This window comes from Nesoenas mayeri (genome assembly GCF_963082525.1).
Source record: "Nesoenas mayeri genome assembly, chromosome: 1".
NCBI classification, from domain to species: domain Eukaryota; kingdom Metazoa; phylum Chordata; class Aves; order Columbiformes; family Columbidae; genus Nesoenas; species Nesoenas mayeri.
In genome coordinates, this window is record NC_137541.1 from 105,794,735 (window position 1) to 105,812,765 (window position 18,031).

The following is an 18,031-nucleotide window of genomic DNA, read 5'->3' on the forward strand; positions in this document are numbered from 1 at the left end:
TCCGCTTCTGGAATTGCTACTCAGAATGAACTTCCAAGTGAGGCAACGCAGACATTTTCTTTAGATATTTAATAGGTGCTTAAGTAAATATTCTAAGACATTTTAGGGGAATTACCCAAATATGAACCTCCTACATAGTAGAAAATACATAGATTCTTTTCATATTGTTATTTTAGGTGAGTCCTTAATTCATTTCACTCTGATGGCATACATGGTTAATGACTCAAATACAGTTGAATACCTGAAAAATCTAGATGGTGCTGAGAACATGATCTGAGACACTAAGTTCATCGCCATTAAAATATAAAGGCTGCTAATTTGGCAAATGAGTCAAATCTTTGAACAAAGCACTGACCACGTCAACAGTGAGGACAGGAAGAACTGGTAAGAAGAGGAGTTGGGAAGTTACCACAAAGCTAAGAGCTACCAATTCCCTGTGCTAACACGGAAAAATGAAGCTCTGTGGGATAAAATGCTGAGGCATAGAAATATGTCACAACTCTCACGCAGATGCCCAAGCGAGGGAGCCTCCTTCTGCTTGTGCACAAGGATGAGGTATTACTCCCAGGTACAAAAAGGATTATAGTCTGTTTGCCTCCCTGTCAAGCTGCAGTGAGTGAGTTTCCCCAGGATGCTGGAGGAGGCCACAAGCTCTCCTGAGGGCGATGTTGTTCTAGTTCCCTCCTTGATCCACCTGGCTCCCTTTCTCAGCAGATTTTAGACACCTCACGTATGCAAACAGCGAAGCTGAGGGAAATGAGCTTCAGCCAGTCCCATGTAGGTTTCCACAGTCCCTGTTCACCTCTGTGCTGGTCTGGCTTCCCTGCCAGCTGCAGCCAAGCTGACTCAGCTGTCCTGTATGCTGTAATTACACTCCCTACTGTCACCAAGACACACACAGAGTTCAGGGAGAACCTTTCATTTGCATTGCTGTGGTAACTGTACCATTGCTCCCACGAGGAGGTTAGCTCAGGTTGGTAAGTCATTTGTTGCTCTTATACTTGATCCTCCCTTAACCTTCTTCACACCCTTTTGGGCAGTGGTCATTGACCCTTGTGGTCATTGCCAATCTGCCTTTTCTTTCCTGGAAACTTCATTTATTTTAGGGCTGCAATCCATGCTTACATAGGTTCTTGCAGAGAATTCAGCCTCTACTTCCAAGCTGTTGCTCAAACCTCCAGTGTCTTCCTGGCAAGCTAGAGCTTAGGTGCCTGCAGAGGAATTTAGGAGAATGACATCCAGTTCCCACAAATCCCAGGTGGCTGGAAGCTTTTGGTATCACGCTGTAATCAACAAAGTCACACTTTGTGTGATATGAATATGGCACCACAGGGTGCAAGGGCTCAGTCACTGTCACAGTGCAAGTGTTTCCTGATGTTCAGAGGGAATCTCCTGTGTTTCCGTTCATGCCCATTGCCTTTGGTCCTGTTACTGGGCATCACTGAGAAGAGCCTGGGCCTGTCCTCTTTGCACTCTCCCTTCAGGTATTTATACACATGTATAAGATCTCCCCACTCCTCCCTTCCCCCTGAGCCTTCTCGTCTCTAGGCTGAACAGCCTGAGCTCTGGCAGGCAGGTGTTCAGCCATCCCTAGGAAATCAGGGTTTCACAAATGTGCAACAGTGACGTTGGAAGACAAATGCCATGACTCCAAACATCCACCCCCTCCTCCTCCTTCTCCCCTCAGCTTATTATTGCTGAGCATGATGTCATATGGTATGGAATATCCCTTAGGTCAGTTCGAGTCAGTTGTCCTGTCTTTGTCCTCTCCCAGTTTCTTGTGCACCCCCAGTTGATGGGGTGGTGTGAGAAGCAGAAAAGGCCTTTATGCTGTGTAAGAACTAAAACATCCCTGTGTTATCAACACTGTTTGCATTATAAATCCAAAACATAGCCCCATACTGGCTGATATGAAAAAAATTAACTCTATTCCAGCTAAAACCAGTACGCTCTCAGCCACTCCTCACAGGAGGGACGCTGCAGTCCTTTACTTACCTTAGTGGCCCTTCACTGGACTCCCTCTAGTGTGTGTCTTGTACTGGGCAGCCCAAAACTGGACCCAGTACTCCAGGTGTGGCCTCACCAGGACTGAACCCAGATGGCAAGGACCAACCCCCTCAACCTGCCGGCAACACTCCTAATGCAGCACAGGATTTGGCTGGAAAAGGCTTATTTGCCTCCTTGGATTTCGGAAATGGCGCATTGCTGCTTCTGTCAGCTCAAGTAGCTGATGGATCCCTCATGACAGTGATGTGCTTATCTCTAGGACACCACTTTGTGTAGCACAGTTGGCAGGAGGAGGATTGGTAAGGGTGCTGGGAGATGAAGGTGCTGTTTCTGGCTTTGCTCCAGGTTGTATGTCTTTTTGTCCCCTCTGTTTTTTTGGATAAATCACAGCATCTCACAGACAATACAACTGCAATGGGACTAAATGAAAAAGTTCCCTTCTTAACACCACAGTTTACAATTGGTACCATGATTTTTAACAGAGTAGCTAAATGCTTCTGAATAAGACAATTTAATATATTTGAAAATACATTTGCACACAGCATACAACCTTAACAAATGCTTCGCTTTCACAAACCAGTGGCCAGTGCCTCTCATTGGGGAAGACGTACAGTGACACCAATTCTGCCAATACTTGCTGTTTCTCAGGCACACATTTGCAAACCACTTCAGAAAAGCACTGCCACAGAAACACACTTCGTATTTCATTACTACTAAAGCTTCATTTAGTGAAGAGATAAATCGACTGTGTAACCTGAGATTTTCTAAAGCAATGCAAAGCTCTCAAACTTACTGTTTTACAAAGCTGTAATAAGGGACATGGTGCTTTTTATTTTTGTACAGATGTCTACCTTTTGATGAATTTAAAAGTCTCTTTACCCCAAACCAAAACGAAACATGAAACTCAAAATTCGGAAGTTTTCTTTATAGGAAAGGGTGTCCCTGGCATTTGCAGCCCATCAGTTACACAGCTGAGGTCCCGCTTCTATGACAGGTCTAATGATGCCACACTGCTAATGGGATCGAGCCTTAAACATGGTGCAGCACCTCTTGCCTTCCCCTTCTGTCTCAGCGATTCCAGCTGCAGTCCTGGCTTTGCAGGGCTGTCCACAATTGTCATGCAGTGATTTGTCATTTGTGATTTCTAAATTAAAATAAGCTGTTCTATCCCATTGGGGAATGAGTGCCATGACCATAGAGTGGTCACTGGATGAGGGAAAACAAGGGTGAACCTTAGTTCATGTCTATACTCCAGGTTTGTGACTGGTTCTTCCAAAACTTTCATACAAGTGTTCAAATTACAGTTTAACAAATGAGCGTATTTACTTTCTCTCTTACAAATACAAAACTGCCTTCTAATATCACTTCTGTAATTTTGTAGGTCAGAATTATATTCGGTATTATCAGCCTTTCAGGAGAAATAGAGTAAATAAACTTGAACTTTTGTAAAGTTAAATCACTTACAAGAACAAAGTGAAAAGATGTGTAACCAACATCAATAGTTATAATGACAAAGAGCTGAAATACAGCAACAATTTCTCCTTTGTACATATTGAACAGCAAAAGAGTAAAAAAAAAAAATAAAATACATATATATATATACAACAAGCTTAAAAGGGAAACAAAGTTGAAACAGTTCTCTACCGATCACGGATAAGACAACTTTCCCTTACATTTTTTTAGTGCATTCCCTCTCATTCAAAAGAACCAATGCATTTTATCTTCCTGTTCTAAGGCAAACTGAAAACAATCAAATCTTTCTTCAAATCAAGAACAGTCATGAACTAGTGAATTAGTACATATTCACCTGAGATCATTCTGAAACACAGCATAGGATCAATAATGATTAACAGCTAAGGTGCGCAACCATTTTGCCATTTTTAAAGAGAAACAGCATTTATACAGAACAGTTTTTGCTACAGGACAGTACAACTGCCATCTGTAAAGAGAATTTTTGAAAACAGTATAGGAAGAGGAGACTATGAGGACCATAAGGAGCTTACTCTTCTACTTTCTTGCACTCAGTAGCATCCTGTTCCCAGCTCTCTGGAAGAAAAAAAAAAGGAGGGGAGAAAAAAGGGAAAGGGAATAAGTAGAAAAAAAAATAATTATTAAAAGTATTTCTTGTATTTCTTCCCTAACTCTGTTTATTTCATGCTTATGTCAGCTTATATCAAATCCATTGACTGACTTTCAAAGAAGTCCTATGGTAAATACTACAAGTAGATTCATTTCATCTAGGTCAAACAGCATAAAGCAAAACCACAAAGCTAAATATAGTCTACAAGTGTACCCAACTGTGATTAACGGGTAGAATTAACTCTAAGATAAAGATAAAAATAAACAATTCAATGCTTCTTTCCTTCTTTTATATCTGGAATTAGTTACTTAATCTTGTCTAGAGTAATTCTGTTGAACACAATTAGCATCCACTAGTGACATGTTCAAACAAAATAAGCTTCACTACTGATAACAACTTAAAAGCATCACAAAAGTACATTCATCCAAGCATCGAAAAAGTCACAACTGGAACGGTAAACAGAGAATTACCATTCATAAGTAACATTGAGGAAAGCAAGATCAAAGCTAATGGGGCTGTCCTGTACCATGTGTCAATCTCGAGAAACAAAGCCACAGTGACGTTTGGAGGTGGAAAGGAGACGGGCAAGAGTAAAAAGGAACATTTCACTTATTTTTTGGTCATTCTAGACATGCATCAGTACTGTAGCTGCATGCACCAAGTCATGAAATCATTTAATATTCTGTTCTCCATTCTCATGACTTGGGGATGCATTATTATCTGTAACATGAGGTACATAAGAGGGGAAAAGAAAGAAACTAAAAACAACAGAAGATGCCCGTGGTGCAGCTACAGACTAAACTCCAATTTCTAACATCTCATGGCAGTATTTTAATCATGAGACCATCAGGCTGAAATGCATCATTCATATGCAGCCTTAACCAACTCTTTGGCACAGCTGCTTAGTGACTACAACATGTGAGGGGAATAAAATGAGAGAGGAAAGTTGTGTCCTGCTTACAGAAGAGCTCAGAAGTACTGAAAAGCAAGAATGTACACTAGCATCAGGGTACCATACCAGCCACAACTCTGATGAATATGTATACGGAAGATTAAGGCTAAGATTCAAGCCCAGACCCTTGGCAGGTCAGGTGGCCCACAGGAAATATGATCTCCAAACTTAACAGAAATCTATGGCTACCGTGTTTACAGGTGAAAAATAACCAACTCAACATCACTTGGACACAGCCTGTAGTAAAGAAAGCTACGATTTTATAAAAATTGTTTTTATATGCCATTTTGCAGATTAAACCTAAGTATTTTTCTCAGTATGTCTTTGTTGTATCAACGCATCAAATTTAATTGCAAGTGAATACTAAGGTAAAACAAGAAGTCATGTCAACATGGTGTACTCAAAGTCATCCAAACTTGCTAACTGAAGTAACAAAAAAAGAAAAATTAACTTTTAAATGTATTTTCGTTGTACCTTCAAATACTAACACAATTTGATTTTGTACAGCATCCTACATACAAGCTGTACCCAAAACACTTTGCAGACTTTAATAACTCAATTCCAGAATTAAGCAGCAGAAGAGGAAAATAATTAAGTGCTGCAGGCAAGAAAGAAAACGCAAGCTCTCAGACAGGATTTGAAACAAAAGGGAGAATCAAGATAACTTTGTCTCCTGTTTTAAGTCTAGAAGAAAGGATGTCATAAAGCAGTATCAAAATGATCCAGTTTACCTCAACAGCATCATCCATTTCTGTGACCTCATACAATAATTTCAGCTTGTTTCTGAGTTAGGAAACTCCTTCTCTGGAGAGCTGTCATCACTGAGGTCACTGTAGCTGTCACTGTTAAAAGCAATTACATAGTCAGAAGGATTTAAAACAAAAATGTTATTTCGGACCCGCCAACCCAGGTGACGCACATGAAAAACACTTTCCTCAAATGCAACCCATTTCCAGAAAACTACTTTAAGCTCGCACTCAGGTTTGGTTTGGAGTCTGAGAACTGATGAGAAAAAAGATTCTACCATATAAACAGTATGTTCATTTTCTTTTTACTTAGATCCTGCACATTAATTCTATAGTTTGCTGGCGCTGTAGGCCTGCAACCATGATTAACAACAAGGAGAATAACAGGTATTCAGAGCAAGACTAAAAGGAATTTCTCCTTTATGATGAAGAAAATTATTGTTTTGACCAAGAAAAAGACAAGTTTAACTTTATTTACTAAGAATGCTTCAGTTAATACTTAAATTACAATTCTTTCTCTTCCAGTCAGAACATAAATCATTTTCATTGCACCTGACAGTTTTTAGTGAAGTTTTATTCCCTTCTGCTGGTTCCTGAGAGAAGTAGACTGGTTTTCATAGAACAAACTGCCATGCAAGTGATCATTCTATAAGTGATTAGAACAAGAAGACAGTGAAGGACAGTAATCACCACAGCAACTGAGAGAAAGGAGTGCCCACAAACCACATTCTCAGTCACCTGTGATGTCTATCAGTTTCCCGGTTTATCTTAAGTGAATAAACTGCACCTCTTCAGAAGAACCTCCAGCTCAACTCCCACCTACCATGCTTCACTTCTATGGTCTGTTTTCCAGATACTTGAATTTCCCAAGATCAGAAGCCCAAAAATGGGAGGTCAGGGAACCGACAAGCACATTTGAGCAGCAATCATTCTGCTCAGTTCTGTGTGACTTCAGAGAGCAGGTTATGGTTAACACAGCACAGGTAGGGATCTTATTTGCGTGGACAGATCAGTGTCAGCCTTGGGTACCAGCTCTACCTCAGCCACTGCACACCTGTCTTGTTACATCTCACTCATCACATACACCTTCGTCCTCCAGCCAACAGGACCTCAGCCACATCACGCTCCCCACCTCTGGGCATGATCTCCTGCTGAGACATCAAGCACATGACCAGCTCACGGCCCACCTAGACAGAGCCTTATCAGCTGAGCCGCAGTGACTGCCGGCTGTGCAATGTTTGAAGGGGAACTATGTAACCTCACAGCTGGAGATCTTTGATCTCAACTGCAGTGTGGAACAGAGAACAAACTGCATTCAGCTAAACTGGTTCTTGTTACTGAGCATTGCTTGGTAGACTGAATTTCACCTTCACTCCTTTGCAAAAATAAATAAATAAATAAATAAATAAATAAAATCAAAGATTATGTAAAAACACAGCCATTTTAACAGAGTGGGTATGGCAGGAACAGTGGCACCAACAGTCATCTCAATTAATTTCTGCCTCTATCTACCTGTTAGGAAAGCCTCCCACAGTTACAGCAAACCACTGTACCAAATTCTGTACAAGACAGCATAGATATCCCAACTGTTCTATGTTCTGACATTAAGACTTTGCCTACAGCATTCTGCCCATTCTTCATATGATAGACATGTTGATGTGGTTCCTATAAAGAGTGTATCATATGAGGCTAGTGAGAAATTCTCAATTTGATCATTTCACCAGCTGGCAAACAATTACACCGTTCAAGTGAGGAAAGTGTTGTTAACAGTACGATCAAGCATGCCAGATGCACACAGACAAAGACAACATCACCGACATTGTACTTACTTCTTTCTGAAAGTACCCACGGAAACATGGAATAAAAATTCAGTATTATTAAAACAGTTTTGCATTTTCATATCACAGCAAAATAGTAAAAATTGCCCAAAAACAGAGGGTAAAACTGTGATTGGAGAGAGCTGCGTAATCTCATGATAGCTCTGGTTTAACCCCAAAGTCTTCAGAGAACATTTTTTTGTTATCAGCAGTCACAGCCTAAAAATATATGTCAGAGTTCTATATACAACATAGTACGAGACAGATGCTTAAGTCAATGCTCTGGGCCCAACAAAGTGAGTGGAGAACTGCCCAGTTTCATCTCTTGCAGACAGTTCAGTGCTGGTCCCCACCCAGCACCCTCATCATCTTTCCTCCCCCACCCAGTTACATGGGGTTTACAGGCAATCGCCCATAGAAGCAGTCGCATGATGCTGGATGTTCCTGCCATGTCACTGACTTACCACTCCAACTACTCAGGCTGAGGGTCACTTGGCCAGTCACAGGCCCAGACACTAAAACACTTATGAGGCCAACGACCATTTTGTTCCTGTTCCCACATTGCCCAACTTAGTAAAAGGTTTGACTCCACATTTCAGAGAAGGGCTCTTGTCGTCATATTCTTGACTTTTGCAGTAGCACATCATGGTCTCCCTTACTTCATAGATGTTCTGTTTGGTGTAAGTCAGTGTTATATCTAACAGGCAGGCCACAGTGGTAAGAAAAGTAGAGGAAAATACCCAGGTAAAGATCAGCCCTTGGGCTTCAGAATCAGGTAACTGTCAGCCTCATAGTTCCAGCTGCTTGAATGTCATCTTTTCTAAGCACCCCCAGAAGCTGTGGTGTCATGTTAACAAGAACAACTTGGGCTCTGAGGAAACCTGAACTTCTTCAAGAGTTAAGCTGCCAGTGGACTTGAAAACAAACAGGGACTCATGAATCTTGACATATCTGCACTTGGGTGCTATAGCTTCAAACCAGTTCTGATGTCCAGTTTGTAAGATTTACTGTGATACGAACTGTGTAATCTGAAGAAAACCTCCAGGTCGTATTAACCACAAATGAACCATCACCTCTCTTAAGGATTAAATGTGTATTTCCTTACAAATTACACGGAGTTGCTACACAGATATTAAACATGAAAACCAAATGGATATTTTGTGCTAACAGCTGATAATACTATGTAATCTTACTTAAATGTGCTGGGTAGGTAAGTGGTGGTGGTAGGAAATCAAATAATCCTGGCTCTTCCTTTATGAAATTCCTTTTCACATTGAGTTTTCAACTGAAAAAATGTGCTTCAGCAATTTTTCTCATTTTGTGTACAAATTAATTAGTAATTTTCTTGGGCAGGAACCCAACAATGACTTCATCTTGTTTGTAACTATTCTCACACAGTGGACTCCAGCAAAAAGGAGCTAGTGAGCAGATCTAAGGCCACCACAGGAGTTCTATTCTGTCATTTTTTTTTCCACGGAATCTGGAGCATAAAGATGTGGCCAAGAGAAAAACAGAACAAAACTCAGAGTATGCAGTGTTATTGCATCTAGTCGGTCAGTTCAGCTTTCAAGGTGAAGGATTTTGGTCACTTTGATTCTTGCACCTAATCTACCTGTAATTAATGGAAATACATTCACTGCAAAGTGCAATATCAACCAGTACCTAGCTGATATTTCACTTTGCAGTGAACTGCAACATGGTTCCCAGCCGGAGCAAGAAAAACATCCTCTGCTGAGAAATTCCATTAAAGGGTTTTGTTCTGTTTTGAAGTTCACTCATCCTCAGATCCTCGCCTTCTCAAGACACAAGTAATAAAAAGAGCTTCTCCCTGCATGTGTTCCATTATTACCGAATTCACGCCTGTTTCTGATCTCTCTGTTCTGCTGACAGAGGTATCATCACAGCTCTGCTGTGCATCAGTCTAAAGCATAGAAGGAAACAAGATAAGAAGATTGCCTACCCATGTGGCATGGAAGACGGCAGATAGCTGGGGCCACACAGCATGAAGTTGGAACACATCAGCTCAGCGAAAAACATCAGCTGCAAACCCACTAAAATTAAGACTCAAAGTCAATTTTAAACATGCATTTCTCAAACAGCTGCTCAAAAGTACCAAACTGCCTGCTTTCAGTGTTTTTCTTAAGAAACACAGGCAACTGGTACTCCTTGAATGGTCTGTCTGTTTCATTTGGAAAATCCAGATCAACATTCTTTAAAAAGAAAGTACTTGTCAGACTTTGCGAGGGGCTTTTTTTCATCCTTTTTAATGTATAATTGACAAAAAAAGTCATTTTCCAGAAACGTAAGCAATTTAAACAATTGTTACAGTAACACTTTTTTCTGCAAAGGTAGGAGCCAAGCTAAGTGTACTTCTTCCTCAATGCAAATTGAAGATAAGTTAGTTATTAATTTATTTAGTACAGGCTGTGGCTGTTTAAAACAAACAATTGTTATAACTTTCAAGAACCTAACAAAAAGAAATCTCTCAATTATTTATTCGTCCCCCCAAAAGTGACACTATCATAGTCATTAAAACATTATATAAAATAAATGCATATTTGATTGTGCAATGGTTATAGCAGTCACCCATATTTCTCAGTGCATATTTTTATAATCATTGTATGATCATAAATCATTTATTATGATCACCATCACTACACGATCCTATGCTTCCATGAAACCTGATTTCATTAAAGAATCCCTCATAACTAAGACTCATCAGTTCCAACCTGCCAGACATCTACATAACTGGACCTCGGATAACAGGTTCATTGAGACCCAGCGTTAAAAAAAAAAAATCACAACCAAGATGCCAGAATATATCTGGGCGATATAAAAACTCTTAGCTGAGTAACATGCACTGGATTCAACTCATACAGCTTTAGACATCATCTGAGATACAACAGTTCATTGGAGAGAAACAGGCACTTGTAGGGTGCTTCTGACCGACTCAACTACTACAATCTATTTGGCTCCTTTAAAGTGCATATTCACTTAGTAACTACAGAAGAAGACTTGGGCTGACTAGTTCAAAGTGTCTACACTGTAAACATCTAACATTGAAACGACAAAGTAACTAACATAACTAACCATTACTATGTTCATCACTAGGTATCACTATGGTTGAGAAGAGATTTACTTTAAAACTTTTTCTGTTGTTTTTAGTAAGAGATCTGAGGGCACCAACAGGCCTTAGCTGCCCTGGCCATCCTCACCTGGGGCTTCCACCCATGGGCCCAGGAACGGTAGCCTCCAGCCCTGGCCTGAGCTATGTCACAGGCATACCTGTACCTATCTCTGTAGTTCCGTAGTCACTTTTTGACTGGACTGTAGATTCACCTCAGACCTGACTCAACAGTTTACACTTCTGCACTGGACTGTCTGTAGGACATGGTGACCATCACTGGAGCCAGTCCACTTGGCTTCTTTGGTGACTGTGGCACTGATTCCTGCTGGTGAGGACACTTACCCCTACCAGTACAGCCACTGCCCCTGACTCCTGGATTATCTTCTTTTGTGGAGCAGCCCCTCTCTTGCTGCTCTCTCGGCAGTCTTCAAGCCATAAGATTTCTTTCACATTCCTCTGAAATGTCTGGATTTGGCCAACGGCAGAAATAGGATGCTGTCCCAGATATATTATTGGCTGGGGATAAGGTCCCATCAGAGATAGCCCTGCCCATACCTCCTTTGTCCCTCATACACCACAACGTGTCACACAGGCTTTTTCCTGATCTATTTATAGGTGCTTGCCCAAACCTCCCTACACAGCTGGTTTGGGAGGCAGCTGGACATGTTAGTGCAGTGAGCACCATATGGGCAAGTCTTCTGAAGATTTTTGTTTTGTTTATGCACCACTCCTTCTGTCCTCTGGCCACTTTTGCCGTTTGTCTCTGAATGCAACTCATAAGTCATCTTTTATTCATACCCTGCCCAGAATTTAACAGATTACTCTGTGACTAGATGGCATTGCTTTGTTGCCTTCCATTGGCATATTCACTGATGACTTGCAAAAATTTCCTTTGGTGGCAGCCCTAGTTGCCCACACTTTCTCCTCTATGAACATTTCTCACTTCCTACATTTCTTCCCATCTACTGGACAATTTGCATTTAAATGATTTATCTTTAGCCTGTAACTCTCTTCCTATATAATATATAATAACTCTCTTCCACATAATTTCAGTATTTTCAGCTTAGGTTTTCAAATACTCTTTATTTTTTTATGTTATTTCTTTGTTCTGAAGAGCGTTTCCTGTTCTTTAAAAGATAATATTCGTAAATATCATTAACACACTGTGGCTGCTCTTGCAGACCATTAATAGCAATGTTGGTTGAGGAAAAAGAAGAAACAAAGCCTGCTGATTCTAAACTTGCTATGGGAAAAGAAAAACAAATGAACAAAACAAAAACAAACAAGCAAACAAAAACTCACAAACCACCAGCAACATGGCTTTATTGTACATCAGTGGTTTTGCAATCCATATGACACTGTCCTCAAAGATAGGCCAGTTTTTAATACTTTTTCCAAGCGTAATTCTGTATGACTCATTAAAAGCCAACATTACATCTGAAGTTCCGCTCTTCATCCACTAGTTTTCTATTAAAACCTTTTGGTTTCTCTAAAAAGCAGCATATTTGTAGGTTTTGTATTCTTTCTGACTACCTCCTGTGGTTCTAGTGCTCTCTGTCCTTTAAAATGAAATGCGTAAACTGGCAGCCTCTCACCTCCCTCAGCTCCTTATGAAATGGTGACTTCAGTACTTCCAGGGGAAAATTTGGAAAAGGTCATGATTTAAAAGCATTCATGCAGAACTGAAGTGCATGGCTTTGTTCGATGGTTATGCACTCGTGCCATAAAGCACGAGAGGCTGAAACCACAAATGCAACTTACGTGCCCAACTACCAGTTCATGTAACTACATAATGACTTATTACTGAGTTACTCCAACCTTTTGCTCAGCTCTTGACTGTCTCTGTACACACCAAAGCTCCTGGGAGCTGAGTTTACCCCAGAGGTTGCAATCCAGTTTCAAACTAGGTATGCTCATGCCTATGTGTAAGCATTGTCAGACTGTCTACCAGACTAGGCCTCACAAAAAATTATGAGAAGGTTTTTTGCTTTTAATTATTTAGAGCACTCCCCTGGGAGGTGTGATGCATCTTTAAATTTACTGTTTGCTTTGCTTAGAAGCTAGGGCTTCTGTCCAGGTGTCAGATGTTCTAAAATTGCATCCTTATTCTGGGGCTGTTAAGTGGTCTGGGGTAATGATTTCTTGTTAGGAATCTGATTCTGAAACACGTATTTCCTTTTGTCTCAGGACTTCATCATTAGTTCTCTTTTTAGTGTTTTTAATAGCCTAATTTAGGTAATCTGCTCAACTTGCTGGTCTCCACAAATTCTCTTTCAGGTTGCATCTCTGCTCTAAGTCAACAGTGTGACTACAATTCATGTAGGCAGTGCTGGATGAGGTGTGCAGACAACCAGCCTTAGCTTTGCTGTCCAATGAAATCACCAGCATTAGCTTTGCTGTTCAATGAAATCACCAGCATTCTGGGGTTTAAAGGTTTAAATTGGAAATCCTTTCCACTCAGCAGGTGGATATATGAAAATGAGTGGGCGTGCTGTAATTAGCACTGAAATTCCCTCCTGAACATTCTTCCCTGCAAAATGTTCCTCTTTTAGGCTCAAAATGTTTTTCTATTCCAATGCTCTTTCTCAAGACAGAGGGGTTTGCTTGATTGATATAAATGGTAAAATTTGTATTTTTATATACAAAGCTTTGGGGTAGGAATTTTTGTATTTGCTAACTGTTTAAATGTTGGTTGGAGTTTACTGAATGAAGATGAAGAAAAAGAGTTGGTTATACATTTTATTGATTATATATTAATTCAATTAAGTGTAAGCGCAGCTCATTCACTAATTGCTGAAACAAAGTCAAGGTTAGAAAACATATTTTCTCTAATACTAAGGGATTTAAATTTAAATTAGCAGGACACATGCAGATCACTCATTTTAATAAAGTAATTTTTCTTTATCTCAGAGCCACTAACAAGTATAGACGTGGGAGAAAGCAGAAGAAGGAAGGATATTTGGGCCTGGAAAACAAGATGAACTGTGAGGCACAGAGCGCTCCCACAAGGAAGAGATTGAAGACCATTGCGCTTGAAGACTCCCCTCCTGCCTAGCATCACAAAATTTGACCTCTGTAATGCACTGCATGAATTTTAAAAGGTAGATAATGTTATGACCACTAATAACAATGACAGGCTAAGATAATAGGAATATACTAACCAAGCTGTAGTTTGGAGATCAGAAAGAAATTCTCTCTGTATGTATATCACTGCAAAATTGGCCAGGCTGAGCAAAGATAGAGTGCTTTTCTGAAAGACCATAACCATAAGGAGCAGGGTACCAAACAGACTGATCTTATCCGGCTTGGCCATTTTCCTTTGCTACTGAAACCTCAATAAAAATTCTAATTCTCACATAAGACAAGGAAAAAGGACCTAATTTTAAGAATAGGAAGCAACACTCAATAAAAACCACACACACAAACAAAACAAACAAAGAAACCCAACCAACCAAAAATGTGAAAAAAAAAAAAAAACCAACTAATAAATTTGGCACCTTCTTTAGAGGAAAAGTGTAAGACAGAGAGATAAGGATTAACCTGTTCTGTTACTATTCGGTCATTGCAGGATTTTGTTTTGTTTTGTTTGGGTTTGGCTTTGTTTGTTTGTTTGTTGTTATTGAACCCTAGGCTGCCTTCTGATTCCTTTATTATTGTTATTGTAATGAAATTGTAACTCTTATTAATATCATTCAAATAAAAAAGAATGAGTTAACACTGGCTAAAAACTATTACTACATTCAACAACCCAAAAACTCTGTGTCCAAGGCAACTGGAACAAAGGATTTTTCTTTGGCTGAACCATACAGTTTTGATCTAGATCCAAACCCTTCCATAAGTCTAAAGGTACCCCAACTATTTTGTTTAAGGCCTGTCTCTGCTAGATGGTATTGATTATTTAGCAACTGCAAAATAAAATCAGTATTTTCTTTTTTGTTACTATCATAATTTGAATGCAACTAGGTTAGAATTTCACTCCATTGCTTGATCCTCTAGCAAATCCCTTTCTCTGTGAAATTAGAGTTCATGAAAGTTAACATGGGAGGCCATTAACTTCACATAAATTTACTGCTGTTTTTTTACTTAATTCTGGTTATAATGTACGTATCTGGCTTTAACCCCAAGAGCCTCTGAAAAGGAGGAAATTAGGAACTGTGCTTACTGCTTAGAGAAGATACTTTTACATCAGGGTTTATGTTAGGCATGCACAGGAACAAGTAAATCAATACATGAAGGATTCCTTTTCCTTTTCTGGACTTCTGAATGGAAGGATGGGATAGTCCCTCCAAAAATGTGATTCTCAAACTGCAGGCAAGTAAGGAAGAAAGATTACCTTGGTGACAACTTACATCCCCGTTGCAGGTATGCATTGAGTGTCCCAGTTGCTGCTAGCAACAGTCCAAGGTATGGAGGTGAAGGTTTCATAGGTCTTGAGGAAAACTCTGGGTGGAACTGAACTCCCACAAAATATGGGTGATCTACAAGACAGATGTCAAAAAAAAAAAAATAATCAGATGTAGGAAGAAAATAGTAGAACAATGGTTATGAAAGAAAGTTTATTGAAGATTTCACACAGGAGTTCAGAAAACAGATTAGCATGTGTGAATTTAAGGGTGAGGCAGCAGGAATCTTAACTTTTTCAGCAAAAAGCAACTGACAACAGAGGCAGAAGGTCAGTAAGGCAAATTAAGGAAAAATCATCCTGTGATTCAACCTTAATATGCACAATGATGTAATTAAAAGCTGAATAATAAACCTGTACTGACATGTAAGGGAGGGGGGAGGGGGAAACAACCACTATCATGTTATTTTCATAGCATTTTGGTTCCAAATATATATTTATGCATGTACATTCAGACCATGCACCCACAGATATCTCAGAGAAAAATAAAACAGTTCCTAAAAGACAAAGCATTACCATATAGCAGCTATTTATACACTAAGAGATAGATTATGAAAGCAACACACAAAAAACAGGGGAAAACAAGCTTCAAGTAATTAGGCCTGGAAGGGATCTCCTCAGACATTAGGTCCAGTCTTGTGTTATTAAGTGCAGCTACATGGTGCAGCCTCACACACAAAGGGTCAAGGTTCTGTCGTAACACCCCTCAGGTTTTTTTGCTCCCACTAGAAAGTTCTTTAATACTCTGTTGTTTTGCTTAGAAACCTTTTCCTAATTCACAGGCCATCTTTTTACAGCCACCTTATATCCATTTCTTATGGTGCTTTACTTTCTGCTGTTTGCACTGTGTGATTAAGGATGGCAATATCACCATCAGCCATGCTGCTTCACTTCCACTTAAATTTCCAGCTCGCTGTTTCCCAATCAAAAAGCCTCTTCACTGCTGCTTCTGCTTCCCTTCTGTCTTCTTCAAAAAGATATGGAAGGAACAATTTTTTCCTACTCTTCCATGCTGTGCACCTGTTCCTTCTTGGAATAGTGTTTTAAAGGAGCTAACATTAACCATTTCTAGTGCCAGGACACTGGACAAAACTAACCGCAGATCTCTTCTGGTTCAAAACTTTCCAAAACAATCCCAAACATTCAAGGAATTTTTCTGCAGTACAGGATAAATGATAACAAGAAAGCTGAGGTTTTCTTCTATGAAGATAAACTATATGATCTAGTATACTGCTCTTCTCTCTGCTACTATGTCTTAAAGAGAACCTGGATCCTAATGTTATTCCAGAAGTTCTTTCTCTCTACCATGCAATTTAGTTCTTTAAAGCTGTAAAACAAGACAATGACAAAGCATCAAATATTTCCTATGAGGATATTTTGCTTAAAAGTTTTGCCTAGGCTATTTAGTGTACTGTTATTTCTGTGCTTCTGCTCCAACCTGCCCTCCTCCCTGTGATGATTGTTTTTCTTTAGTAATCAGAGTCTTCTTGCAGTCCATTGTAAAGTAATTCCAGGTTTTACTGCTGCTTTTATTCTTTTCACAGTAACATGCAATTTAAAAATCCTGCCAGATTTATTTTGTGGCACTTTCCATAGGAGTTGTTTCATGCAGGGCAGACAAAATAGCCTCCCAACACCAGTGTGCATAACAGGGGTAACCTATCAGGAACAAACTAAGCAAAGAACACCATGACAATTAGTAGTTTATGAATTTACAGGTGCCTTTTGCTCTCACATTACTCTCTATGGTGTGGTTGCTTGACATTCAATATAGATACCTACTTATAAACACTGGTTCAAATTTACAGCACTGTTCTTCAACATACCACAGAGTATATAATGAATTCTCAGGAGCATCATGTCACAAATATCACTCTGTAGGATGATAATACAGTCTTACGATATATAAATCTATGTTTCCATGCATGGAGTTTATGTTAACTAATGAAAATAAGGAGCCACATGAGAAAGAAAAAGATCTTGTAAGGTAGCCTGCATCTTCAGGTGCCTGACACTCATCTAGCCAACAGTGACTTACTTAACAGCAAGGAGTTAATGAAAGAATCAACCAAAACCAAAGCGATGGTTTCTAAAAGCTGTTCTGCATAGCATTCAAATATATAGCATAGCTCCTTTTTGTTACAGAACCTTTTAGAAAAGACATCAAGTCTTACTTGGTAAAGTAGTCCAATTCTACCAGATTTCCACAGTATCAAACACTTACTTATCTGAATCATTTCTGTGAAAGAAAGGAGCTTGCTTTTTATTTGTTTTTCATACTTTTTTTCTGCGATTCTAAACAGAGGGTAACTGAAGTAGACACAAACTGATTGGACGGCATGTTGGGAGGTCTTTAGTCCCACCTCCTGCTTAAAGCAGGTTCAAGTTCAAAATTAAATTAGGTTGCTGACAGATTCATCTAGTCAAGTTTTGAAGGTCTCTATCCATGAGGATAGAGATTTCACAGCTTCTGTAGGTAATATATTCCAGTGATGTTTTATACTTTGGCTACATTGCATATATACATATTTCATATACTTGAGCAAACTGAACATATATGCGTTACTGGGACCTGGCTAAGAACATCTGAGCGTGCTTAAGGAGCAGGTCAATGACATTGTGAAACTGGTTGTTATCTTTAAAAGGCCAAGGCGATCATGAGAGGTCCCTGATGACTGGAAAAAGGCAGTCACCGTGTCCTTCTTCAAGAAGGACAAAAAGTAGGATCCAAGGAACTACAGTACAGTCAGCCTAACCTCAGTTCGTGGTAAGGTTATGAAACAAATCTTCCTCCAAGGCATTTCCAGACACATGAAGGACAGGAAGAAAACTAGGCACAACAAGCTTGGGAAAAATCAGTCTTTGGATGCAGAAAGAGCAGTAGCCTTCCTTAATCTAGA

General features: G+C 39.7%; 1 protein-coding gene across 1 annotated transcript in view; it reads right to left on the reverse strand.

Moving 5' to 3' along the window:
* Window positions 1-4,021: 4,021 nt before the first annotated feature.
* Window positions 4,022-18,031, reverse strand: part of CTPS2 (CTP synthase 2) — a 75,435-nt gene continuing 61,425 nt past the window's right edge. The window contains exons 17-19 of the mRNA XM_080361619.1: window positions 15,063-15,207; window positions 5,771-5,881; window positions 4,022-4,053 (exon numbers count right to left, since the gene is read on the reverse strand). Of these exons, the coding sequence (XP_080217745.1) occupies window positions 5,812-5,881; window positions 15,063-15,207 (215 nt within the window). The 3' untranslated portion in view covers window positions 4,022-4,053; window positions 5,771-5,811. The remainder of the gene's footprint in view (window positions 4,054-5,770; window positions 5,882-15,062; window positions 15,208-18,031) is intronic.